The sequence below is a fragment of the Acomys russatus genome, chromosome 1 (assembly GCF_903995435.1).
Source record: "Acomys russatus chromosome 1, mAcoRus1.1, whole genome shotgun sequence".
Lineage (NCBI taxonomy): Eukaryota > Metazoa > Chordata > Mammalia > Rodentia > Muridae > Acomys > Acomys russatus.
Window position 1 is genome coordinate 97,350,181 of NC_067137.1, and position 26,921 is coordinate 97,377,101.

Here is a 26,921-nt window from a genome sequence, read left to right on the forward strand (position 1 = left end):
CTTCCTTCCTTCCTTCCTTTCTTTCTTTTTTTTTTTATTTGAGACAGGGTTTCTCTGTGTAGCCTCAGCTGTCCTGGACTCACTTTGTAGAACAGGCTGGTCTTGAACTCACAGTGATCCGCCAGCCTCTGCCTCCCTAGTGCTGTTTTTTTGTAATTTTCATGGGATTTCAGAAGGGAGAGGATTTAAGTAGGTGTGTTTGTTTTATCTACCATGTTTAATTGGAAGCCTGAAAACTTAAAAAAAAATCAATTTAATTAAATTTTAATACGAAAGTTTACATATTCTCTATATAAATTGTAAGTGCTTTTCACTTTCCGTTCCTCAGCAATAACTACTGGCCTGTAGCACTAACAGTTTCTTAGTTAAACTTACTGTTTAATTATAGCAACCAAATCGTGTGTTTTTCCCCCTCTGCCTCACACATGCTAGGCAAATACATTCATTTGCCCTCACCTGTTGTTCGAGGCTTTTTATTTATTTCCTGTGGTCCCGGAGACTGAACACAGGACCGTGGCCATGCTAAACATGTGCTGTGTAGCTGGCCTCCACCTCCAGACCTTAAAAATGTTATCTCTGTCTTTTTCTGTACTCTGCCCCATCTTTTAAAAAACTTTTAAATTACTTATTGTTACTATTTTGTGTATATTTGTGTGCGTGTATATTCATGCCACAGCACACACATGGAGGTCAGAGGACATCTGAGTGGAGACAAGTCATTCCTTTTGTCAGTGTGTAGGTTCTGGGGACCCAGCACGTGTCACCAGGTTTGTGAGGCAAGCACACATTTACTCACTGAGCCATTTCACCCGCCTCATTGTGCTCCATCTTAGTGCTTTTAAGTGACTTTCTCTGTTCCTGGGCTGTTCCTAAACTTTTAATACCCAACCTACAAGCCAACTTTTAATTTCTTCTTGGGCAGAATGAACGCTTCCTTTTCTGTGCCCTATACTGCTTTGTTCACATAGACCCTTACTGATTCTTGCCCCATCTGGGCATTATTGTGTTGAGGGTTGGTCTGGTGCTATGCGTCCCCAAGATCTGGTTACAGCCCAGACAAGCACATTTTACACATACACCAAAAGATGTTGTGTAAACCTTGTTCCCCAATTTAGAGTTGGTTGGTTAATAAAATAGCCAGAAGCCTGTGACTGGGCAGAAGAGAAGTAGGTGGAACTTAGGGCCCCATGCTTGGGGGCCAAATGAAGGCCATGAAGCGGGAGAGAGGGGAGGAGGTGAAGCCTGAGGGAAGGAAGTCGCCACGGGGCAGGATGGACCATGGGTACGTGTGTGGCCGTGAGACTGGCCTGATGGAACAGAAGCAGCCCAGGCAGGAACAGTTACGGCAGGTAACTTGGGGTGTGTAGCTGGGAAATAGCAAAATAGCATAGAGGGTTGATATCTGCCCAGTTATAATGCCTTAAAGCTTTTTATAAATCTAAAAGGTCTCTATCTCCATTATTTTGGAACTAGCTAGGGTGGAGAAGCCCACCAGGATCTAATATCCCTTCCACAATGTTATTGATCTCCTTATCAATGTGTATGAGCTGCAAGAGTGAACTGGTGAGGACCATGTTGGGTCACCGCTCTATCATCACTATCTCTGTGCTGTCATCACGTCACCTTCTCTCTTTTCCTAAAAGTTAGATGTATTAATTTTATTTTATAAGTGTTTGCCCATCTGGTTGTATATGCACCTAAATGTGTGCTTGATGGGCATTGGAAGAGGGCATTGGAAGTTTCAGGTGGCTGTGAGTTGTCTTCTGGGTTCTGGGGATGGAGTTCTGGTCCTCTGTAAGGGCAGGAAGTACTCTTAACTGAGGAGCTATTTCTCCAGCCCTTGCAGTCACTGTCTTCCGGTCTCTATGTGGCTCCCTGCATCCCCTTTCTTTTAGTATTCCACCTATATTTTGAGGCAGTGTCTCTTTATGTAGTCCTGGCTGTCCTGGAACTTGCTTTGTATACCATGCTAGCCTTGAACTCACAGCGCACCACCACACCCAACTATGTGGCCTTTTCTGTCTTTCAATGAAGCTAAGTTCTTAAATTTAATACAATTCACTTAAGGCCTGTCTTGAGCTCATGGGGATATTTTCCTTTAAAAGTTACCTTGATTTTCTTGTTAGAATCTTGACTTCAAATTAGTTTCTGCATGTGGAGCTAGTTAAAGTCTCCAGCAGATAACTAGTGTTCAGTTCATGACCTGAAGGCCTCCACCTTCCCACAGTGTTCTGGAACATCTGCCTAGCAGAATCAAGCTTCCACAGAGATCTGGAGGCTTCCGGGCTCTGTAGGAGGTTCCATCCCTCTACTCCCGCCGGTGTCAACGTCACATGGTCTTAATTTTGATAGCCTGATTGTACATGTGAAATATGGAAAGCCAAGTCCTCGAAGCATGCTCTTTTTCAATAATGTCTGATTATGCTTTATCCTGTGCTTTTCCATATAATCTTTAGATCAGCTTGAAGGGCCACTGGAATAGCTTCTGATGTTTATAGAATGGATGCCTTGTGTTTCCAAAGTACATCTTGTATGTCAATATTCTGTCGTTAGAGGTCAATACATCAGAATCACAGGTAACTCAGGTCCATCTGCGTATTCTTACTATTTAAAAATCTACAGATCCACAACTGCATCCTCCAGTAAACACAAATCCACAACCTGACTCCTGAAAAAACATTCCGAGTAAGATTCCGTGTGAGTATCTTAGGCAGAGAGACGACAGCAGGAAAGCTCCTCTCTGGCTCAGGGACTGAGAACGACTGTAGTCTCCTTATTGCAGTGGCCCTTGCTGGTGCCAGTGGCCTAAGGAACTGAAGAGAACTACAAGTCCCGGCAGGCTGCGCGGCATCGGTTTCAGTAGGCTCCTAGGTGGCGGATTCACGGTTTCCTGGGGTTTGGGTTCCAGGCTGCGGCAGGGCTGTTCCCCTTCCCTCCTGGTGAGTAGCACCCGCGCACAGATCCCGGGCCGACCTGGCCTCCAGATCGCGCGGGACGTAGAGCGCGGGGGATCTGGTGTAGACGTGCTTCGCGCCGCCTGAGGCTCAGGCTTTGTATCCCTGGCGAAGCTGGGAGGAAACTAGGGCGTGTGACCTTGTCACCCTAGCAGGCGCGACCACGTGGCTCAGGTGACTCGCAGTGCCCCGCCCCCTTCGCTGTGATTCTCTAGCTCAGTGCCCTAGCGGTCGTTAGCGTGGACCGGCCACTCGGGTGGCCCAACCTTGCGTGCACTGGAATACGCAGAGGTGGAGAGGGACTGCGAATGGCTCCGCTTCTCAGAAGCCTTCATACCTTGGCCTCGTGAGCTCCTACGCAGAGGTAGATGGTGCGGTGAGCGTGGAGTGGTGAACAGCAGGGGGCGCCCCAGAAATCAGGTCACCTAGGCTTGCAACAGGCGCCAGTCTGCATTTGATCCCCGTACCTTGCAGATTCAGGTGTTTCCAGCTGGTGTGAGGAGAGACGCCTGTAGGAGACGTTCTTCAGTGGCATTTACTTGCCACCAAGTGGGGAGGAAGCTTAGCGTTTAGGAGGCACTCAAGAAATAGTTGCTGATTTGATAGGAATTAGATTTTGTCACACTTTTTCTTTGAGTGTCTTCTTGTCACTGTAGTTCTCAGACTGTATAGTGTGCAGCAGACTTGTGTTGAGGGCTTGTTACCGTACAGAATTCTGCCCGCTCCCCTCCAAACTTCTGGTTTTAGTATGGTGTTTGAACTCTGGACTCAGCACGTCCAACAACGAATCCAGGGGATGTGATGTTGCTATCCTGGGGACTATAATTTGAATGCTACTATTTTATAAGGAAAGAAATCCATAAACTCTTCACACCTGGTTACGGTTAAGGGTTTTCACCCCACTCTGTTGGCCAGGTTCACTGTTGTTGTACCACCCATGGGACTTGCTTTACACCCTGCACCCCTCCGCCCATTACTTGACATACATGTAACCCTATCACTTGTGTCATTTTGTTCCTGGGTTATATCATAATTTATTTTACTGTGTTATTTGGTTGACATTCAACAGGCCTTACAGCGTGAGGTTTTACTTCTCCTGAGAGGATTTGCATTTTATTTCTTTCCAAATACTTCCTCCAGCCCCCTTGTTTTTTTTTTTTTTTTTTTGGTCCGAGAAGGAGCTGGTGAATGGGTTCGGTATAGCCATCCATTCCTGTCCTGGCCCCAAATAGAACAGCCCACTGAGTCACCCAGGTCTCATTGTCCATGACAGAGAATCGCTGGCCACTCCAGGACCCATGTTCATGTGCTCCTGTTACTCTGCTGGTGGCACAGACACACCCGGATCCAAGCTTCCTTCTGCTTCCTTGTCTGTAGAGTGAAGCGCCAATGGTGTGCACCTGAGTGGCCAGCTGTGCAAGTCACGCGAGCTGCTTATTTAAGCACTGTTTGGAAGCCCGCTCGCCTGCTGCACGCCCTTTGCTCTTGGCCTTATGTTGTTAGTCCCTCTTTCCTGAGATGAGCTTAATGGTAGGAGGTTTCTTTTCTGTGCCTGGGTGAGATTTATTTTCCTTATCTGCTGAGGAACCTTGCCATTGGTCTGGGATTCCTAGGTTTAATTAGTATTGATCCGAGCAACCTCTGGCCATTACACATTAAGAAGTGTAGTTAAAACTCTCTCTCTGTAGGATGGGGAAGTCTGTGTGCCTCCTTAGGTCAGCTGTCCCGGGGTACGGACTCATCTTGTTTGCTTTCTCCAAGAGTATATTTGGGTCTTTTCTGGTTTAGAGAACATTCCAGGAAAAAAAAAAATAGTCCCAATAATTTCTGTAGGAAATGGAAAGTCACTTTTAGGGATAAAGAGAATTTTCTCCCTAATGTAAAAGTAACTTTTATTCTCCTCTTTCAATTATTATCTGGGAAGCTAACTGCCTCCTTCTGCTAGCCTATACTTAGTCCTGGAAGCTTCTAGCCTCTGTACAGTCTAACCTAGGCCTAGAATGTTTTCAGCCTCTGAGACTTACTGCTTAATGATCTCTCCTTTTCTTGTTCTGTCTGAGCTCTGGGCCAGGCTGGGGGGGGGGTGGGGAGGGGGTGGGTTTGGGGGGGTATTCAACTCAGCTGTTCTGGCTCAAACTCTGCTCCCAGCGGATTTATTTAATTTGGCTTCTCTTTTGGCCCAGAATTACTCTGCTTGGCCACAAACTAACTCAACAATCTGCTTTAATCTTCTGGCTTCTTCTTATTTCCTGAGTTATCTCTCTACAACCTATCTTTCTATTACTGTCCTGGTAAAACTGTGCTTTCTCTCTCTCTCTCTCTCTCTCTCTCTCCCTCTCTCCCTCCCTCCCTCCCTCTTCTCTCTCTCCCTCCTCTTTTTCTCTCCACTCTCTTCCTCTCTCTTTTCTTTCTCCTTCTCCTTTCTCTCTTCTCCTTCCTCCCCACCTCTCTGTGCCTCTTAAGTAGCTTCCCTTTTCCTCTTGGGTGTGTCCTATTCTGTCAAATCTTCTCTGATTCGTCACCCTTTCTGCCACTCAATTAGGCATTACTTTCTTTTTCCCCCCGGTCATTTAAAAATTATTTTTGTTTATTTATTTGTTTATTTTATTTAATTATTCAGATTACAACTCAGTTGTTATCCTATCACTTGTATCCTCCCGTTCTTCCCTCCCTTCCACTTTCACCCTATTCCCCTCCCCTAGGTCTAAGACCGAGGGGGACCTCCTCCCCCACTATATGGTAATAGGCTATCAAGTCTCATCTTGGTAGCCTGCTTATTCTTTCTTTGAGTGCCATCAGGCCTCCCCACCAAGGGGAGGTGGTCAAATATGGGGCACCAGAGTTCATCACTTTCAAACCTGAGTGCTTCCTTCTACAGACTAACTTTACCTTTGTTTGGGATTAAAGGCGTGTATCACCACACCTGGATCTCAGCTTTTCTTTACCTGATACTTGCTCTATACAAGGGTGGCTGTGAACTCAGATCTGCCTGCCTCTGTCTCCTGGATTAAAGGTGTGTTTGTATTCCAGCTGGATCACACAGACCTAGAAGATCTTTGGCTGTTATCTCTTGCCGGCTGGATCACATAGACCTAGAAGGTCTTTGGATGTGATCTCTTGCCAGAGCAGCCATGTTCAGAATTAACATTCCTCTACACCCTGAGTGACTTCCCTCAAGCTGTCCTCTTTCTTGTTCACTGAGGCGGTGAGGTGGGGCGTGGATGTAATGTCAGGCCTGCTATCTCAGAATGTGGCCTGGGAAGGGGGAGCCTGTAGATGATAGTTGGAAAGGCCATTTACACTAAGTGCTCAATTTCATATCTTTTTTATTTTTAATTAAAAAATTTTTTTTTTCGAGACAGGGTTTCTCTGTGTAATAGCCCTGGCTGTTCTGAACTCCCTTTGTAGGCCAGGCTGGCCTCGAATTCACAGTGATCCACCTGCCTCTGCCTCCTAAGTGCTGGGATTAAAGGCATGTGCCACCACTGCCCGGCTTCAATTTCATATCTTGAGATGGAGTATTTTTCCTTTTTTTAAAAAAAATTTAATTTTTTGAGACAGGGTTTCTCTGTGTAACAGCCCTGGCTGTCTTGGAACTCTCTTTGTAGACTAGGCTGGCCTCGAACTCACGGAGATCTGCCTGCCTTTGTCTCCTGAGTGCTGGGATTATGGGTGTGCACCACCAGCACTCCTGGCTCAAGATGGATATTTAAAATAATGATTTAAAATAAAAAATCTTATGTGCATTGATGTATTACCTATATGCATGTCTGTGTGAGGGTGGCAGATTCCCTGAAACGGGAGTTACAGACAGTTGTGAGCAGCCAAGCTCACACCTGAGCCAGCTCTCTGGGCCCTGAGATGGACATTTTTGTTTGACCATTGACTTCCACGTGTCCAGCTGATCCACGGTTTCACGATGAACTTGGGCATCTCCTCTGGCCCAGGGACAGAGTTCATTCTCATTGATGTGTCAATTAAACGGCCATGCCCGTGCTCCAGGCTTGCGTGTGCTTATTTCCAGTGAGGAGGAATATTGCTTGATCTTTGACACGCCATTGATTTCCAGAGCTCCAGACACTGCCTTCCACAGGTGTGGCTCTCCTGGGGCTTGGGAGCATGTTAGAGTTGTCTTCTGAAGCAGCTGTATTCACTTCCAGCCGGCAGTTAAGGACCTTGGTGTCTTGAAGTCCCAAGTGTCCCTGTCAAAGAGATGACATGAAAAAAAGGGAAGATGGGGCTGGCGAGATGATGACTTGTGGATGTGGGCTCAGACTCACACTCACCTGCTTATTCGGGTGTTGGCTCTGGTTCTCAGAACCTAATTTGGGTGACTCAGAAATGTGTCTCCAGCTCTAGGGGATCCGATGTTCCCCTTCTGACCTTTAGGGGTACTTAGGCACATGTGTGTGTATATATGTATACACATATTCATATACACACATATATATACACAGACACATACACAGACATGGAGATGCATGCACACAGAGATATATGCAGACACACACACGCAGACACAGACAGATATAGACACATGTACACACAAAAATTCAGACACACACACAGACATACACATATAGACAGCAACAGACACAGACACACACCCAGATGTAGACACATACAGACACAAACATAAACACACAGACACACACATGTATACACACACACACAGACACAAAAATATGTATACACACATATACACATAAGCAGACACAGACATAGATACAGACACACAGACACACAAATACAGGCACAAAGACATATACATATAGACAGTAACAGACACACACCCAGATGTAGACATAGACACATATAGACACAGACATAAACACACAGATACACACACAGATACACACACACACATACACAGACACAAAAATATGCACATACACACATGCACACACACTCACACAGACATAGACACACATGTGTGAGAACACCCCCACCAATACCCTAACCCACAGGCCAAAATAAATCTTAATAAAGAAGAAAAGACTGACTGAACACCTGCAGTGGGAAGGCCTGTTCATATCATCCTCAGCCACTTTACTAGCTGAGCCATCCAGCACTGTGGTTATTTGGGCATATATATGGATAAGGAGTAATTGCTGACTCTACTAAAATTATGAATAGATACTAAATATTAATAATCATTTCAACACTGGGGGCAAAGAATTATTGTAATAGCTAATTTACTATGCTTACCTCTAAATTGGTCTTGAGTTCTTAGAGAAATGTCTATATCTTAGGGTTTCTATTGCTGTGAAGACAGTATGTATGACCACGGCAACTCTTATACAGGAAAGCATTTAATTGGGGCTAGCTTACACTTCAGAGGTTTAGTCCATTGTCACCATGGTGGGAAGCATGGTAGAATGCAGGTGGACGTGCTGCTGGAGAGGTAGCTGAGAGGTCTATATCTGTATTGTCAGGCAACAGGAAGGGAGAGAGAGAGAGAGAGAGAGAGAGAGAGAGAGAGAGAGAGAGAGAGAGAGAGAGAGAGAGAGAGAGAGACAGACACACACACACACACACACACACACACACAGACAGACAGAGAGAGATAGAGACAGACACTGGGCCTGGCTTGAGCATTTGAAACATACACTTTCTCCAGTCAGGCCACACCTACTCCAACAAGAGCACACCTCCTAAACCTCTCTCAAGTAGTGCTACTCCCTGATACCACACATTCAAATATATGAGCCTGTGGGACCATTCATATTCAAACCACCACGGGTCGTATCATAATAGTTCTTTTTCTTGTTGCTATGTCGTCCAATGTAAATGCAAGGAGAAGGAATTTATTTTGCTAGTAGTTTCTCAACAGGGTTGTTTGGCCACCCCCCCCCCCCCCGCCCCAGGGTCTTGGATAGAGCATCGTGGTGGTAGGAACACGTGGCAGAGGCTGCTCCCCTCTTGGTGGACAGGAAGCAGGGTGTGAGAAAATGGCCAGGAACCAATCTAACCTTCAAAGCCTTACTTTTTCCAACTAGGCCCCATCTCCTTACATTTCTAGAATCTCCCAAAATATGGCCAGCAGCTGGGGCCCAAGTGCTTGACACATGAGCCTGTAGGGGACCATTTCCTAATAAAATGGAACAGTGGTCATAAATTCTACTTTTGACCTGATAGGCATCCAAGAGAGCTAGCTGGTGGTGGATGTTAACCATTAAACTCTGCTTTTATCTCTAACAGTGTAGCCTCCATCTGCCTCCTCCACTGGTGGCGTTTATCAATAAACAAATTAATAATAAAGTGGAGTGAATGCCTGTAATACTTTGGCCTCTGCATTCACTTGGAACGTAGATAGAGAAGAATGCTAACTTGAGCTTCTGAGTGAAACCACCCACTATCTTATTCACAGACAGATCCTACCTCAGAGCTGGTGATTTAGTAAGCCACAATAGGGTGGGATCCAGCAACCTGGTTTTTGAAATGTCACAAAGGCTGATTTTTGATCCGGTGTTCCTCTGACCATACTTTACATATGCTAGGTTGGGAAAACAAGGCTGCTGTGATGGTTTGAATGAGACTGTATCCCCCACGCAGGCTCATCAGTTCCAACGTTTTGTTGATTCAGACGTTGGTTTGAATTCATTTAAACATTTGGTTCATTCAGACCAAGTTGGTAGATTGTCTAGGAAGGATTAGGAGGTGTGGCCTTGTTGGAGAAAGTGTGTCATTGAGGGTAAGCTTGAAGGTTACCCTCAAGAGCTCACATCGGGCTCAGTCTCTCTCACCCTCTGCCTCTTGTCTGTGGGTTCGGATGCAAGCCCTCAGCTCCTGCCCCAGCTCCATGCCTGTGTCCTTGCTGCCATGTTCCCACCAGGACGGTCATGGTCTAACCTCTGAAACTAAACAAGCCCCTGATTAAATGCTTCTTCTATAAGTTGTCTTGGTTATGGTGCCTCTTCCCAGTGTCAGGACAGTAACTGAGGCAGCAACAAAAGGAAAGATAATCGAACTCAATGCGAAGTATCTTTGTGTTCACAAAAGGTCAAGAAAGGACCTGGACAGACGGCTTAGCCAAGAGTGCTTGCTGCTCTTTCAGAGGACCGGACATGGTCCCCGGCACCCATGTCTAGCAGCTTGTAACTGCCTGCAATTCTGGCTCCAGGGACTCTGACATCCTCTTCTGTCTTCCATGGGCACCTAAATGCATACAGACTCATAATGTATACACAAATAAATTAAATCGTGAAAAAAAGAAAGGAGTGAAGCAGAACAGGTAGGAAAAACAAGAAAGGCTGGAAGAAGATGGTAAATTTCAACACAGACACATAGCTATTTTGAGTATAAATTTAGAAAGCCAACTGCATGTTCTTTAAAGAAATGGTATGAAGTCTGAGTCGAAAGTAAAAGAATGGAAAAAGATGTACTTTGTGTATATTTAAAGAAAAGCTTGTGTCTGTATAATCAAACATGAGTCAAAATAGACTACAGAGAAAGCAAAGATGAGGATGTTTGTAGCAGTGGCTTCCACACAGGGAGGAAATGAAGTGACAGACAGGACCAGAGCCCACAGTTCTGAAACGACAACCTGCGTCTTGCTGCTGTGTCTCTGGAGGCTCAGTGCGGACAGGAGGCTTGGCGGTGTTCACACCTTTCTGTCTGGGGCCTGTCCCTTGGCACCTACAGCTGGGTCAAGGGTGTTAGCTGGATATGAAGTACTCAGGGATTGTTGACATTGTCCCCAAAGAATGTCTGTTGTAGCCACCTGGTGGCTTGAGGAGGTATGAGTAAGGAGGGCAGGATCTTTCTGCCCAGTGGTAGGAGTTTGGTACCCAGTAGGACCCCCCAGGACTGTACATGGACAGAAGAGCATCAAGGAGCACAGGCTAACCTGTCTGACTGCAATAAACACCTTGACTATCAGATATGAGGGAATTACTGGTTGCTTCTGCCCAGCTACCATTTTGGCACAGAGGCTTGCCTATGCATAAAGGCTAAAGATGCCTGTGGCTGTGGGCTGGTGCAATACTAGTTACAAGAGCCAAAAGCGAGCAAGCCTTTCCTGTTTTTCCTGTTTAGAAGCACCCTTCATCTGGACCCTATACCCCTTGACTCTCTGCTTCCTACCACTTTCTGGAAGCTCTCATAGTGGTCATGTATCTTTTTGCTTTTCTGCCACCCTACCCTAGAGTGTAAACGTCATGTAGGTAAGAACTGTAGGCTGTTCACCTTCTCCACTCTAGCTAGAATAGCAGCTGGTGCTGTTGAAGGAAGGCGTTGGGAGTTGATTTGTATCTGGCGCTACGCTAAGCAGTTTATGTAATTATTTCACTTCATCTTAATTTTGAGGTAGGTATTAATTCTTGTTTTATAAATGATGAAACCCAGGTCCTATGAGATCAAGAAAATGACACAAGGTCACACTGTCTGTGAGTGGCAGAGCTGGGATTTGAATTCTGGATTTGACCCGCTATGAAACTCTCTAATTGCTAACCTTTCCTGACCTTCTTTTCGTGCATAGGGTCTGGGGACATGGCCAGAAAGGCTCTCAAGCTTGCTTCGTGGACCAGTGTGGCTCTTGCTGCCTCGGGTGTCTACCTCTACAGCAACAACTTCTTGGACCCTAATGACTTCGGTGCTGTCAGGGTGGGCAGAGCTGTTGCTACGGTGGGTTTTTCTCCTTTGGGGGCGGCAGAGGCATCACAGCATCACTGTAGGCGGTCCATAGGTGCGGCAGGTGGGCGTGCTGAGCTCTATGGAGATGCAGGCCTGTCAGCTCTGTCTGCAGAGCTGTAGGCTTGGATGTGCAGCCTCACAGACCTTCATTCCTGTACACGCAACCCCTGCCACTCTGCAGTTGAACACAGGGTTGTACCAGGTCCCTGTTCTGAAGCCTTGAGGTAGAGACTCCGTGTCTTACTGTAGCAGTGACTCAGAGGGACAGTGTTCCTTGGAAAATGCCAAGGATAGAAGACTTTGGCAGTTCCGTTCTGCCTGCTGTCTTTCAGCTTCTTGTCTGCTGTGAGGTGAACTCCTCAGGAGGCCTTCCTTACCACAGGTTCCCACCACCATGGTGTCTGGCAAGAGTATGGGGCCAAGTGAACTGTGGCTGAACACTTTGAAATCCTGAGTCGAAAGAAATCCTTCTTTAGATCAGCAGCTTGATCTTGTTCTAGTGAGCTCATCTGAGGAGTTCTGGATATGTCATTTTTATGTGGATTGTCTGGGGCTGGGGGAACTCTATCCATCTCCAAATGGAGAATCTGAGTGAATGTTTGATTTTAGATGCTTTCACTGGCAGTTCAATAGCAATATCGGTCTGGTGTTGTGTCTTTTTAGGAAAAAAATTAGATTTATTTAGTTTATTTTATGTCTGTGAATGTTTTACTTGCATGTATGTACATACGTATGTAAGCATGCATGTATATATATGTACTATGTGCATGCCTGGTGCCTTTGGAGGTCAGAAAAAGATGTCAGATACACTGGAATTGGAGTTACAGATGGTTCTGAGCCATCGGGTTCTGGAAACTGAACCAGGCTTTCTGTAAGAGAAGTAAGTGCTCTTACCTACTGACCATCTCTCCAGCCCCCATCATTGCTCTCACAGCCCCGCCCCATTTCCCCCACCACCTTTTGGTTTTCCAGACAAGGTTTCTCTGTGCAGCCCTGGCTGTCCTGGAACTTGCTCTGTAGACCAGGCTGGCCTCGAAATTACAGTGATCCGCGTACCTCTGTCTCCCAAGTGCTGGGATTAAAGACATGCGCCACCACCGCCTGCCTATCGTGGTTTTTTAACTCTGCTGACAGCTCCCCTCCCAGAGACTGCTGTACAGTCTTTGCAGAATAGACTGCCAGCCAAACACATCATGTTCTCTCTCCTTTATTGCTGTTGGCAAGCAGAGATCACAGTTGCTCTTGTTTTGCACCCGTGTGGATGTGCATCATAATGTAGCTTGCTTAGTTTATTTTCTGAGAACCCAGTGTCATCGAGCACTGTCATGGCGCCTGTCAAATAGGCATATGGGTTTTGAATAACAGGCTATGGGATATGAAACCATGGCTTTTGGGGACCACTGTTTTTTTTTTTTTTGTTTGTTTGTTAGTTTGTTTGTTTTGAGGAGTAAAAACAAACTGTTTCATCTAGATCCAGCTTTGAAGGAGCCTCTGGTCATGGAGTGCACATATGGGTGCATTTAAAAGTGGCCGAAAGCCAGGCACATGTCAGGACTGCGGCTATGGTCAGATGCAGGAGTGAGCACTGGGGCCTGGGAGTCAGGATGAGCATCTGAAGGAAGCAGGATTTGAGTGCACCCTTAAGGTTGAGTAGCCAGAAGGAGGCAGGAAGGTATCAGTGGGCACTTTCATGAATCAGCCACCAAGCTGTGCATCCTTTCCTTTTCCTTTTCAAGGACAGTTTTATTAGAGTTTAAAGGAAAAAGTTTGGGTCAGGCAAGCTGCCAGTTTCAGTAGTTGCCCAGAAGAGGGAGATAGGGAAAGAGTTAAGCTGGCACCGAGTCAGCCACGTGGTATGGAATGGCACATTAGAAAAAGAATGAAAAAAAAAAAATCCAAAAACCAAACCAAAACAACAACAACAACCCCCCCCCCCCCTCCACAAGCCATGATGGGCAGTAGTGGTACACATGCCTTTGATCCCAGTACTCCAGGTAGAGGCAGGCAGATCTCTGAGTTTAAGGCCAGCCTGGTCTACAGAGTGAGTTCCAGGACAGCCAGGGCTACACAGAGAAACCCTGTCTTGAAAAACCAAAAACTGAGAGAGAGAAAAGAGAAGAGAAGAGAAAAGAGTGGGGGTGGGGGAGAGAGAGAAGGGAGGAGTGGGGGAGAGAGAGAGGGGGGCATCAACTAAGTGACAAGGCATATTTAGGCTCTGGCTACCATCCAAAAGAAAAAAGTTGGTAGAGTAGAAAAAGGGAAAGCCTTGAGTTTTGACCCAGCTAGGCCAGCAGAGCCAACAGTGACTGCATCCTCTGAAGACCTCTGGCCCTGATTATCCTGGTTCCACACTCAGTGAGCAAACCTTGCTGATGGCTGTCGCCCAGCACATAGAGGTGGAATGGAGTCAGGTTTTGGGGGGGGGGGAGTGCAGATGAATATTTTGGAATATAAATCTCAGAACTTAGTTTCTATGGTCCTTAGTTGCTCAGCTCTGAAAAGGAAGGCTTGATCTCAGGGCTCCTCCGTGCTGGAGAGATGGCAGAAGCCTGTGATTTTCTGACTGACTCTGGGTAAGGGTCCCTCACTGAGGGGGTTTGGCCCAAGGATCTAGAATGGAAACTCAAGTTTAAGAGCATCCACTTAGTTAGTATTTATGGAAAGTCTACCTGTGCAGTGTAAAAGATGCTGGAGGGCATTAACAAGCAGGAAGACCCCGCCCTTGAGTTCAGACAGTTCACAAACAAGGAAGCAAATGGGAAAGCTAAGTTCGGAAGTGGGTGGTCACGATCGAGGTTCCTGGTGCCCGAGGGCCACTTCAGACTGGCCCTCTCTGGAGAAATGTCACTGTGTTCACCCCTGAAGGCCAGGAAGGAGCATCTAGGCTAAGATCTGGTGGCCGAGCATCCAAGGGGTTGGGGCCAGCTACTCCCATGGAGCCAGGATCTCCTGCGTGGGTCTCCTGCTCAGGGCTTGGGCAGAGGTGTGGTACTGATGTCTTCAGTGTTAAGCCTTCTCCTCCCTTGGTTCACAGACAGCTGTCATCAGTTATGACTACCTCACCTCCCTGAGGAGTGTCCCATATGGCTCCGAGGAGTATTTGCAGCGTCGATCCCAGGTAAGTGACCTATGGAACCTGTCATGACTGGGCCAGGATGGGGTATGTCTGAAGAGCGGGCACAGCCAGTTTACTTCCTATGGAAAGCTGAGTCGAGGACAGAGTGGGCATTGAGGTAGACCACTGGCATGGTGTTTGAGACAAAGGCAATGAAAGACCACCTCCTCCTTCCTATGCAGGTGCCTTAGGCTCCTTAGGCAGCCTTAGGGCTGCCATTTTGCATAAAGCCAGGTATCCTACACTAGGGCCATTATTTATAGAGTGCAGTTGGGGAGGCCACTGTGTGTTTCTGATGACAGCAGAGATGTAGGCTGCCTCCGAAGGCCTAATAACTTGTAAGCTGTGTTCTTAGGCAGAAAGAGGTTAATGTTTTTCTCTCTCCCTCTAAAGGCCACTTGGGGCCTCTTGTAGGAGTGGCACTGTGGATCACACACATCTCCTCAGTCAGAATGTAGTAGTTGATGTGGGTGAGTCAGGGAGCTGGAGGGGTTGAACACAAGGTGGAACATAGAGCTTGGGAATAGATGGGCGTGTCTTCGCTCAGGTGGCCCCTGCAGCTCGACTGTCCTTAGAGAATGCTCAGTTATGCTTCTGGACTCAACTTGGCACCTCTCTTCTGTGCTGGGCTGCTTTGCTTCCCAGTATCCTTTGTGAGTAGAGTGGTTAATGAAATGTTTTAACTTAAACTCTGCATTATGGACATTGTAACTATCCACAAAGTCCCAAAAGTAAGAGAGCAGAGCAGAGTGCTGGGACACCCCTCTCCCTTGGGGCTGTCCAGCCTGAGGAAGGACTGATGGCTCCCTCCCTTATTTACTTACTTGGAAGTGTTTAAACAGAACCTCAGGTGCCATATTGCTTCATGTGTCAGTTCTTCAGTTATGTCTCTAATAGAGAAAGACCTTTGAAAAGCCACACTGTGATATTGGGGTCACAAGTAACAAGGTGAGCAATTCCACAGTAACTTCTTTTTATTTTTTAATTTTTAATTTTTTGGGGTGACTTTTCAAAACAGAGTTTCTCCATGTATCCTTGGCTGTCCACTCACAGCGATCCATCTGCTTCCGCCTCCTGCTGGGATTAAAGGCATGCGCCACCACGCCCAGCTTCTTTTTATTTTTTATTTTTAATTTGTTCACTTTACATCCCGATTGTAGCCCCCTCCCTCCACAGTGACTTCTAGTCCATGTCCAGATTGCCCTTCTCCCTGAAACTTCTTTTTAAAGTATTTATTTATGTGTGAGTATGTGTGAACTGTGTGTGTGTACACTTTGTGGTGGCTCACTCTACCATGGAGTGAGGCTGGTGGTCAGCACGCTTTGGCGATCTTCCTGTCTCCACTGTGCCCACAATGCTGGGGCCATAGGTGTATGGTACCACATCTACCTTTTTATCTGGAATCTTGGAATTTGAACCCGGGTTCTCATGCTGGCTCATTTACCCACTGAGCCATCTCCTCAGCCTCAGGACGTCTGCTTATAGTTACTTTGTTTCCACCTACATCCAAACATGGTGTCTGTGTATATATTGTATTTTGTTGACATTTCCTGAGTCTCTTAGAATCTATAACATTTCTTCTCTCTTCCTTTATTTTATTTTATTTTCTATTCAGTTTTTCACCTGTTGGAGAGCCAGATCATTTCTCCTGTAGAATTTCCAGGATTTGCCTGATTGTACCCTCAAAGTGCTACTTAAAGGGAAGTACATTCAAGCGACTCACAGTTCTAAATACACAGCATTTGAAACAGACAAAATGACCCTTGTTCCTCAGGCACCCGGTTTTCCTGCCTGGAGGCAATCATCATTTTTTGAGTATCTTTCCACAGCTATCTGCCTATAATTTAATCACCCTGTCTTTATTCCTTCCACAGACAGTTAGTTACACATCTTTCTCTCAGATGTAGGTTCTCTTACATTGGAGATTGGGGCTCTCATTTTTATATATTTAGTCTTCAGCAATAATGCCTAGGATGGAGGGGGTCTAATGTCTATTTCAATGTCAGGTTGTGCCCTTGCCTTTGGAGAGGCCACAGAAAGAATCTAAGGTTTATATTCAGAAATCCTGGGTTAGTGCCTTGGCTTTGGGAGATCATCTAGCCCTGCGGAGTGGTTGTTTTCCTCGTCCTTAAACCAGACCTGGTGTATGCTGTGTTTCCAAATCTGCAGCACTGAATCAAGCATCCAGGACACAGTGAGTTCTGAGTAAAGCCTTGCAAAGATGAGTGCATGGCACCAAGGACTCATTGTGATATCTCAAAGCCCTTGTCTTTGAGGAGTAGTTTCCCCATCTCCTTTTATTTCAAGCTGTGGCCCTTTGAATTCTCCAGAGTGACCTTCTTCAGAGACTTCCAGGCCAGGACTAGGATAAGGTTTGTCTTGGGGACTCTGAGGAGCTGGCAGGCTGTGAAGAGACTTACTCTCCAGCGTGTAAGTGATCGGAGAGGCAGTGGTACCTGACTCCTCCAGAAGCTGACAGCTCTGGGGATCTGGTGAGGAAGGTACAGCCAGGCCTTTGATGAGAGGGCAGCATGTGATGGCTGGATGTCCCAGATAACAGGATGTAGGCTGGTTCCTGGGAGTCGGGCCTGCGAAGGGGGATCCGGCAGGCACTGAATGCTGCGCCAGTGTTGGCGCCATCACGGCTGATAAAGGAGTGCCCAAAGAAAAGCATCATTATGTCACTTGTCAAGCCAGCATCTCCAGGTTGCAGAGTCAGCCAAGGGACGAACGAGGCTAGTCAGTGACTTGAAGCACTTTCAAGGTTGGCAGGCTGGCCTCATGACTCACACTGCATCCTGGTGGGGAAGAAGAGAAAGCACATGGCACTCTGCTGGGCAGCTGAGGGTGTAAGGATGGGCTCCGGAGAGCCAGATTCCTGATGCCTAGACGCCTATAACTGAGGCTTGTGCGACTGGACATGTTTACCATCCAGAAGGGCACCGCTGCTAGTATAGCTGTCCAGTCAAAGGTTGGAAGTGACAGGACAGGATGGAGTTGGTTCTGCATAGGGAGCACCTTCTGGACTTTTCTTTGGTGATCTAGTGTATTGTATTCTCTCTCTCTGGGACCTTGATCTTGGCTGCACTGTACCTACAAAGCCTTTCAGCTGACCTTCCCTTGTGTTATTGAGCAGACCCCTGAGCCCCGGGACAGCTGCTCAGCAGGATGTGTTCTCTTCATTACTGTGGTGTTTGGACTTGAGCAGCAGAGCCAGGGAGACACAGGATGCTTGCTGTAGGGAGGAGACCAGAGTGTCAGCTGTCCTGCTGATAACTGCTGGGTCGTAGCATGAGGTTTGGGTCGGCTTGCTAGACATCACCCCCAGACTGGATAGACGTCCTCACTCCGGGTCTGTGGATGGGGCGCGCTGGACATGGGGGATGGCCTCTTTGGCGGGTAAGCAGATCCACAAAGAAGAAGAGAGAAGTATGAATGAGCTGGACATGCTGCCCCCCACCATTCTGATCAGAGATTCCTGTCCCAAGCGGAAGAGAGAGGGAAGAGAGAGGTTAGCGTCATGCCTGACCTTGGCTTAGGCTGCTTCAGGCCAGAGGGTGAGCTGTTGAATTTGGCATTGCCACGATGTGCATTTAGAGGTGGGGTCAGATGTTAACTATCAGAATCCTGAGACAGTAGGATGCTTGGGTGTAAAAGGAGCCCCCTTTTGGACCAGTGGACAGGACCTTATGGACAAAGGGGTGGTGGTGTTGACCTTATATGTAACTACTCCTTGAACTTGAGAAGCATCTGCTAGTTCTAGCTTCCAGTGTAAGGTCCAGGACTGGAAGACCGAGGAGGTGAGGAGACACCTTTGGCTTCCCCTACCATCCTAGGCTTGATAGCACCACCCAGACAATGGCCAATCTCATGCTCTTTACACCTTGCACTGTTGTTTCCTGATCTGCTTCCAGCCTGACGAAAGCCCTGCTCGAGGTAGAAAGCAGAACTCAAGATATCCGCATGGTGATTCTCACCAGCTCCTGTGGCTGGGGTTGCCCCTCTGCCTCCTGCCTCCAGGTCTGAGGCTGAGTCTGGGCCAGGTTGCTGCTGGGGTGGGCTTGAGGGGCACAGAGGAAGAGGAAGGAGAGCCACAGAGCTTCTTCCCCAGAAGTCCCTTTCCTACCCAGTCAGTCAGACAAGCAGTCAACTCAACAAACATTTGGCATTTATATTCCCCAGGGAAGCGGCAAGTGGCATAGCTGTATCTCCCGGAAACAGTGAATGAAAGTCATAAAGCCAGCACGGCTGCTTGACAAAGGTCCAGCAAAGCTGTGCCTCATGGTGCAATCACCATCTTGCCGTCTTTCACATTTGGTCTTGATTGCCCCGTGTTGCATGCTTGGGGGAGTCTTTTAATATTTGTACCACTTGGGGCTACTGGATCGATTGGAAATTTCTTATGAGTCGTATACCTTCTCCCAGGTGTACTGTTTTTAGGTTTCTTCAGAGAAGTCCTGAACATACTACCTTTCTCATTTTTCAGGGAGATATCCTTTTTTTTCCTTTCTTTTTGAGACAGGGTTTCTCTGTGTAGCCTTGGCTGTTTTGGACTCACTTTGTAGACCAGGCTGGCCTCGAACTCACAGCGATCCACCTGCCTCTGCCTCCTGAGTGCTGGGATTAAAGGTGTGCGCCCCACCCCCCACCCCCCGCCTGGTGCCCTGGAGATTGTGACTTGAATATAGATGTCAGAGATCTCCTTATGAGACTCCGGCTCGAAGATGGTATTGGAACATCTGCCCCTGCACTTACTCAGGAACAAGATAATCAGAACAAAATCAACATAAAAAAGTAAACTGAGATTCGGTGGGCTAGAGGAGTTGGCAGCAGATCAGGCTACAAGCCTCTTCCTACTGTATGCTCAGGTGACTAGGTGGCATATACGATTGGTGGCCAGAATGTTGTATGCCCCTGGAGGAAAGGATACAGGAACAAAGTTAGATTAGCCAGAGTTATCTGTGCCCTACATTGGGGTGGGGGGGAGGGGGTAAGGGGGAAGGGGGAGGGGTCTTATATTGATGGATGAAGAATGATTTGGATAAATGATAATAGAATGAAGTATTAAGATTCCCCCCTCCCCCTTCCTAGACAAGTTAGCTCATACAGGGCCACTGTGATGTCACATGACCAAGGAACAAAAGAACAAGATTAGACATATAAATAAATTCTACAAATATATAAGATATAAACATTGTATTATGCCAGAAATTGAATAACAACTGCAACAGCTTTGGCCTGAAGAGTTTTTTCTTGGGCCTAATGACAATTAACACTCTTACTCATTAAAAGTTGACTATACACTGCTTGGGACATTGACAGTCTGCCCAGGGGAGGCTTGGAGATTTTCTTCCTGTCTAGTGCCCTTGAAATGGCAAGAGTCTGAGAACCGGCTGTCATGCCTTGGTAAAATATGCCTCAAGATTCTTAGAAGTTGAGTTGTGGGGTTGATGAGAGAAAATGATTGTAAAAGATAACTCTGTTCTGTCACAGTTTATCAATGATGACCAAACTTATGAGCAAGAGGAAGTAAAAACAGGGACAAAAAAAAAAAAATGTCATGTTTTGGAACAACATGCCTGCCTACTGAGTTCTGTATAAATAAAGAAGCACCGGACTGCCAGTCACTCAGGCTAATAAGATTCCCCCAGCTCCCGTGCCTGCCTCACTTCTCCCTCACTGGCTCATTATCTCCTCTGTGGGACCTGGCTATCGCCAGGGCTGGCCCCCGGCAGGTGAGTGGACCCTCAAAAGAACGAGTAGATGCCAGCTCTTTGCTTCTGCTTGGGTTGAGGATAATTCTCCCTCCACCCTAGAGAATGGATGACCATTCAAAATGCACTTTAAGGATCTCGGTTTGCAAAGGGGAACTGTCGCAATGTGTGGTTCTCCAGGAATACCCTCTGAGGCGTGGCCACTGTCCTGCCCAAACCCTTCTTCTATTCGCCTCTCACTCTAGCTGACTTGGACTGACCTGATCTATGTGAGACGCTGCATGAGGCTCAGGAGATGTTGCCCGGAAGGAGGCTCAGTCTTTGCCCTCCAGTCACTGCTCCTGCATGCTGGGGGAGGCCAAGCAGGCATGGAAGACAGCACTGTCTTCTTTTTTTTTATTTTTATTTTTTTATTTTATTTTTTCAGCTCTGTCTTCTTACAGCTCTGTTCTGTGAGCTGGAATTACTGTGTTTGACTGAACCCTATCAACAGCTGGCTCCAGGCTAGGGGGTGCAGGAGCCCTGCATGGGGGCGTAGAGTAGGGTGGGTGGGCGCATGCTGGAGAAAGCCTCACCTGGATCGTGAGGACTGTGTGATTGTTCCACGGTTCTTCTCCACATGCAGGGCCTGTCTACCTGCAGTGGATCCCTTACAGTGGATTTTCACGCCCTGTTCCCCTCAGTCTTCTTTTTTTTTGCTCTCTCTTGTTATCACGAGCATTTGCCTGCGAAATTCTGCGTAGAGAAGGGAAATTGAATCCTTGCTATCTCCGTGACTGGCTTTTTCAGAGACTGATAAATTCTGCAGAGCCTGAGCTGCTTGCAGTGTGCTGGGGTGGGTTCAGCTGAGAATTGGATCTCTGAGGTGAGGCAAACAGTCTGGGACTGAGCCGGTACCTCATTTCTGGCCTCTCTGTCCCCAGGTCTTGCAGCATACCACAAATACATGCAGTTCTGTGCAGTGGCCTTGATCCTGCAGCCTTTCTGATGCTAGGATTGGTCAACAGGAGTGAGCCGTGGTGCAGTCTTAGAGACTTAGGGGCCACTGCCTTCCTTGTGGGAAAGCATGGTGGGACTGCAGATTTCTCCTGGAGACTGGGCTTGCAGGCCCAAGCACATGCCAATACCTTCTTGCTTGGTCTAGGCTCATTAGTGGCTATGGACTGAAACCATTAATCTTGCCCTATCTTGTTATATCTGCATATGGACTTTGTATTTTAAACTGCATGAGACATTTAAGAACTAGTATTGGTAAAATTACAGTTTTGAACTCTTTTTCTTTTCTTTAAAAAAAAATTAGATGTGCTGGGTGTGGTTGTGCATGCCTTTAATCTCAACACTCGGGAAGCAGAGGCAGGAGAATCACTGTGAGTTCAAGGCCGGCCTGGTCTACAGAGAGAGAGAGTCCAGGACGGCCAAGGCTACACAGAGAAACCCTGTCTTGAACCCCCCCCAAAAAGATGTATTCATTTTATTTCATGTGTATATATTTTGCCCGCATGTTATGTATGTGTGCCATGTGTGTAATTGGTGCCCACTGAGGTGGCAAGAAGGCATAGCATCCCCTAGGACTGGAGTTATAGGTGGCTGTGACCCGCCATGTGAGTGCTGAGAGTTGAACCCATGTCTTCTTCAAGAGCAACAAGCTCTCTTCACCAGCGAGCCATTTCTCTAGTCCCCTCTTTAAAAATTTAAATAATTGCATTTACTAGCCATCTTGCTGGCCTTCTCCCCCCTTTAATGCAATACTAATAGCATTCATTTCTGTGCAATACCTACAACTGTCTCTTGCATGCTCCTCCCGCCCCCCTCCGCCTTGTCACTAGAGTAGGGTCATTTTTTGAGAAGCAAGCCAAAACCATCTGTAGGGGATGCTGGGCCAGACTCTGGCTGGTACCCACCCACTACTGGCACCTCCTCTCCCCTCATGAGTCTGGCCACTTCCTTTCTACTCTGCTCCTGGCTCACTTTTTTCTTTTTTTTCCTTTTCTGGGACTGCATCAGGCTCACAGAAACCTGGTGGGCTGGGTTTTACTTCTCCTTCTCTGAAGCACCATCCCTTTCTGAAGCCTGTGGCCCGTGTACCTCAGGTGGTACACGCTGTATTCGCTGAGCTCCTGCGTGTGTGTATCTATAGCCCCACTGCCTGCACCCGTGGGGCTGCTTTCAACTCGTCCCTATCTTCTGCCTCCATGGGTGCTGAGGATGGTGATGGCCCTATTCCCCGGAGAGAACCCCAGCGCCTGCCCCGCATACAAAGCCCTCAGCAGGGAGGAACTGTGGAAACCCAGCGTCTACCTGCTTTTGCCATCTTTGATGCATCCCAGCCTTACGAGACAGGTTGGTTCTCTGATGCTAAGAGCAGGTGTTCACATGTACTGAACAGTAATTACAAGGCTGGTGCGGTGCTCAGGACTCCTATCTGTTTTAACTCTCCGGCAAGCCAGCAAGGTTCTCACTGTAAAGAAACTTCAGAGATGTTTTTTCCTTGGCTAGAATACAAAGCACCAGGTTTCCCGATGTCATCCTCATACATATACCATCATGCTTGGTTCTTGTTTGCCCCTCCTCCCATGGAGCCTGCCTGTGTTCGCCCCTGTCCCCGCTCCCCCCCCCCCCCCCCCGGTTGATTCCTTCTTCCTCAGCCAGCCCTCTTTTGGGTGAAGAAACTCCAGCACAAGTGAGTGAAGTGACCTGTCGTGTGGGCCACAGCTAATTACCTCCCTGCGATGGTCACACCAATGACTTAAAATGAATGGCTTAACATGACAGAAGCGTATTCTCCTGTAGTTCTGGAGGCCAGAAGCCCAAAACCAAAGGACTAACAGGGCTGTGCAGGTTCTGGGGCCCCTAGGGATGACCCTTTGGTCTCCTCTGGAAGCTTCAAGCAGTCATGTGATTGCTTCCATCGTCCCTTGTCTTTCTTGTAAGGACAATTGGGCTTAGATATAGCTTCATCCGCTCCCAGGTAGTCTAGGCTGATCACCTCTGAAAATTCTCAGTAATGTTGACCAAAGCCCTTTTCCCAAATAGGTTACAATTGTAGGTTCCAGGGACTAGGATGTGGCTACATCTTTTTTTTTTTTTTTTTTTTTCTGGGTGGCGGAGCCAGGGGAGAGAAGGTAAGCATCTGTTAAGCACACACCAGGAGCTCAGGGATGTGCCCACTACTTCCTGGTTGGGACCGCCCAGGACTGCTCAAGCCAACACTTACACAGGCATGGATTTCCCTGTGTTACTCCTCTGTCCCCTTACCCTCCGTGACTTCAGCTCTCGGCCATTTCTTCTGAAGCCTTTTGGGCTGTTCGTCTTGGATTTAATAATTCTCATACCTTAATGAGTTCAGGAGGTCAGGCCTCAGGCTAGGAGAACAGCCTTGTACCTGGGTGGGTCTGATGGTTGTGGGACTCTTGCCTCAGTGGCTGCACCTCTAAAATAGGAGTGTGGGAGCAGCCTGATCCTATTAACCAAGTGTGGAGAAAAAGGCTGCCGCTGCGGAGGTGGCCTGACTGCTCGTTAAAAGTAGTGATTGAAGCTGGGTGGTGGTGGTGCACACCTTTAATCCCAGCACTTGGGAGGCAGAGGCAGGCGGATCACTGTGAGTTCGAGGCCAGCCTGGTCTACAAAGTGAGTCCAGGACAGCTAAAGCTACACAGAGAAACCCTGTCTTGAAAAACCAAAACCAAACCAAACCAAAACAAAACAAAACAAAAAAACAGGCTGCTCTTGGTTCTCTTCTCACTGTTGTGGCCCCAAGCAGCTATTTTCTACCAAATTAAAATCCACTCAGCACTCTTCTTGTCCCCAAATAAAAACTCCTCTCCGAGCTCTTGCCTGTTACAGCAAGGCTTTTTAATAGACTCTGCCTTGTAGAGCCATGAGACATATGTCCAATTAGCAGAATAATTTTGCTTAAGTATACAGATAAACTGTTGACTGACAACAGTGGCACATGTTGGCACCTAACTTCAGGCAGAGTAGTTTGGGAACTGGGATGTTGCCTCTTCCCCCATCTCAACCTATCTGTAGGCCTTTCCATCCCTCCATCTTGACCATCTGTATGATGGTGAGGGATATCTCATCACTGGGCAGAGTATCCAAGTATGGCTATTTATAGTGACAATCAAGCAGCTACTGCTTAGGGAACATCTATGGTATGCCAGCAATGTGTGGGATGCTGGGTATACAGTGATCCCGCCTCCCCCGCCTGCCCGAGACAGGGTTTTTCCTTTGGTTGCCCTGGAACCCGTTCTTGAGGGGACAAGAAGTGAGTATGAGTTGTGGAACTCACAAGAGCAGATACTCCAAGGGGACAGGGACTTGGTCTCTCTTTCTTGCCACCGTGTCACTCAGCACTGTGGGTTCAGTATATATTCTTAGATGAGCTGTTGGGAAGGAGCAAGATATTTTGAGCTCTCGCTGAGATGAAATGTAGTCATGGGATAAAGAGCAACTGAAAGTGAGGTGGAGGAGGGCTCTCTGACCTGGGTTGTGTCTGAAGAGCTGTCCAAGAGCCAGAAAGGGGAGAGGGGAGGCTCTCAGGGGAGCCAGAGCTGGCTCTGTGGTTCCCTGGCATCTGTTCAAAAGATGAACCAGTTTCCTTCCCCGTGTCCGTGTTGCCTCGCTACACTGATGATGGGCAGTCTCAAGAGGGAAGAGAGGACCATGAGCCAGAAGGAAGTAAGGCTGCTAGTGATGCCATGATCTTGAGATGGTGGGGTTGGTGATACCACCCAGGTGCACACTGGTAATCTGCGCAGCTCTGGGAAGCCAAAGACAAGGACAGAGGAGCACCTGAGAGAGAGACAGCAGTGCGAGGACTGACCAGATGCTGTTGGCCTTGAAGATGGGACGCGAGGGCCATGAGCCAGGAAACCCGGAGCAGCTCTAAAACCCAGAAAAAGTCAAGGGGATGTCTTTAGTTGGGATTTCTATTGCTGTAAAGAAAAACAAAAAAACAAACCACCTTGACCATGGCAACTCTTATAAAGGAAAACATTTGCTGAGTATTGGTGGTGCAGGCCTTTAATCCCAGCACTCAGGAGACAAAGGCAAGAGGATTTGTAAGTTTGAGGCCAGCCTAGTCTATAAAGTGAATCCAGGACAGCCAAGGCTACACAGAGAAACCTTGTCCTGAAAAGTGAATGAATGCATTTAATTGGAGCTGGTGTATAGTTTCGGAGGTTTCGTCCATCACTGCCATGGTGGGAAGCATGGCGGCGTGCAGGCTTGAGAGGACCTGAGAGTTCTACAACTGCATCCGCAGGCAACAGGAAGAAAGAGTGACACTAGGCAGCCTTGAGCATCTGAGACTTCAAAGCACCACCCCTTAGTGCCACATCTCCTCCTACAAAGCCACACCTGCTCTAACAAGGCCACACTTCCAATAGTGCCACTCACTATGGGCCTATGGGGATCATTTTCTTTCAAACCATCATAGGTGTGCTGGCATACACCTTTAATCACAGCAGAAACAGAGACAGGGAGAGCTCCATGAGTTCAAGGCCAGCTATGCTTATATAGTGAGACTCTGTCTCAAACCAAGAAGGAAGGAAGGAAGGAAAATAAATAAATAGAAATCAGAAAACTCAAGGAGATGGCTTCTCTCCCAGAGCCTCCATAGGGAATGCCACCTACTGACACTTCCGTTTTGTCCACAGAATCACTCTGGGCTTCTGACCTCCAGCACTCTAATTCTGTATTTTTTTTTTTTTTTTTTTTGTGCTTTTTTGTTTGTTTGTTTCTTTTTTGTTTTTTTTAAGACGGGGTTTCTCTGTGTAGCCTTGGCTGTCCTGGAACTTGCTCTGTAGACCAGGCTGGCCTCAGACTCAGAGATCTTTCTGCCTCTGTCTCCTGAGTGCTGGAATTAAAGGCATGTGCTACCACTGCTCAGCAGATAGTTTCCTTGATAAGAGTTGCCATGGTCATGGTGTTTGTTTGTTTGTTACAGCAATAGAAATCCCAACTAAGACAACCCGAGTGTTTTTCTGGGCTTTAGAGCTGCTCCAAGTTTCCTGGCTCATGGTCCTAACTTCCCATTCTCAAGGCCAACAGCATATGGTCAGTCCTCTCGCTACCGTCGCTGGTGCTCCTCTGTCCTTGTCTTTCACTTCCCAGGCCTGCACAGATCATCAGTGTGCACCTGGGCGGGGTCGGCGACACCGCCATCTCAAGATCATGGCACCTGGGTGGTGTCGCCAATCCCGCCATCTCAAGATTGTGGCATCATTAGCAGCCTTGCTTCCTTCTGCAGGGCTGGGAGCTGCTACTAGATCTGTTGAGAAAACAAATCTCACTATGAAAAATTCCGAATGTCATTACAAAGCACAGAGAGTAATGACATGAACGCTGAAAATATATTACCATAATCCTTTTGCTTGCTTACTATTGAAGAATTTTAAACTGTAATTTCAGTCTACACCTCTAAACGGTTCTAAGGAATCCCAGTGTCATTGGTGCGTGCAGTTAGACTAGCAAGCGTTAACATCATCTGTATTAGTCAGA

At 47.3% G+C, this 26,921-nt stretch overlaps 1 protein-coding gene across 1 annotated transcript in view; it reads left to right on the plus strand.

The window, feature by feature from the left end:
- Positions 1 to 3,212: 3,212 nt before the first annotated feature.
- Adck1 (aarF domain containing kinase 1) overlaps positions 3,213 to 26,921 on the plus strand; it is a 100,142-nt gene continuing 76,433 nt past the window's right edge. Inside the window, exons 1-3 of the mRNA XM_051149729.1 lie at positions 3,213 to 3,318; positions 11,434 to 11,579; positions 14,623 to 14,706. Coding sequence (XP_051005686.1) covers positions 11,445 to 11,579; positions 14,623 to 14,706 — 219 coding nt within the window. The 5' untranslated portion in view covers positions 3,213 to 3,318; positions 11,434 to 11,444. The remainder of the gene's footprint in view (positions 3,319 to 11,433; positions 11,580 to 14,622; positions 14,707 to 26,921) is intronic.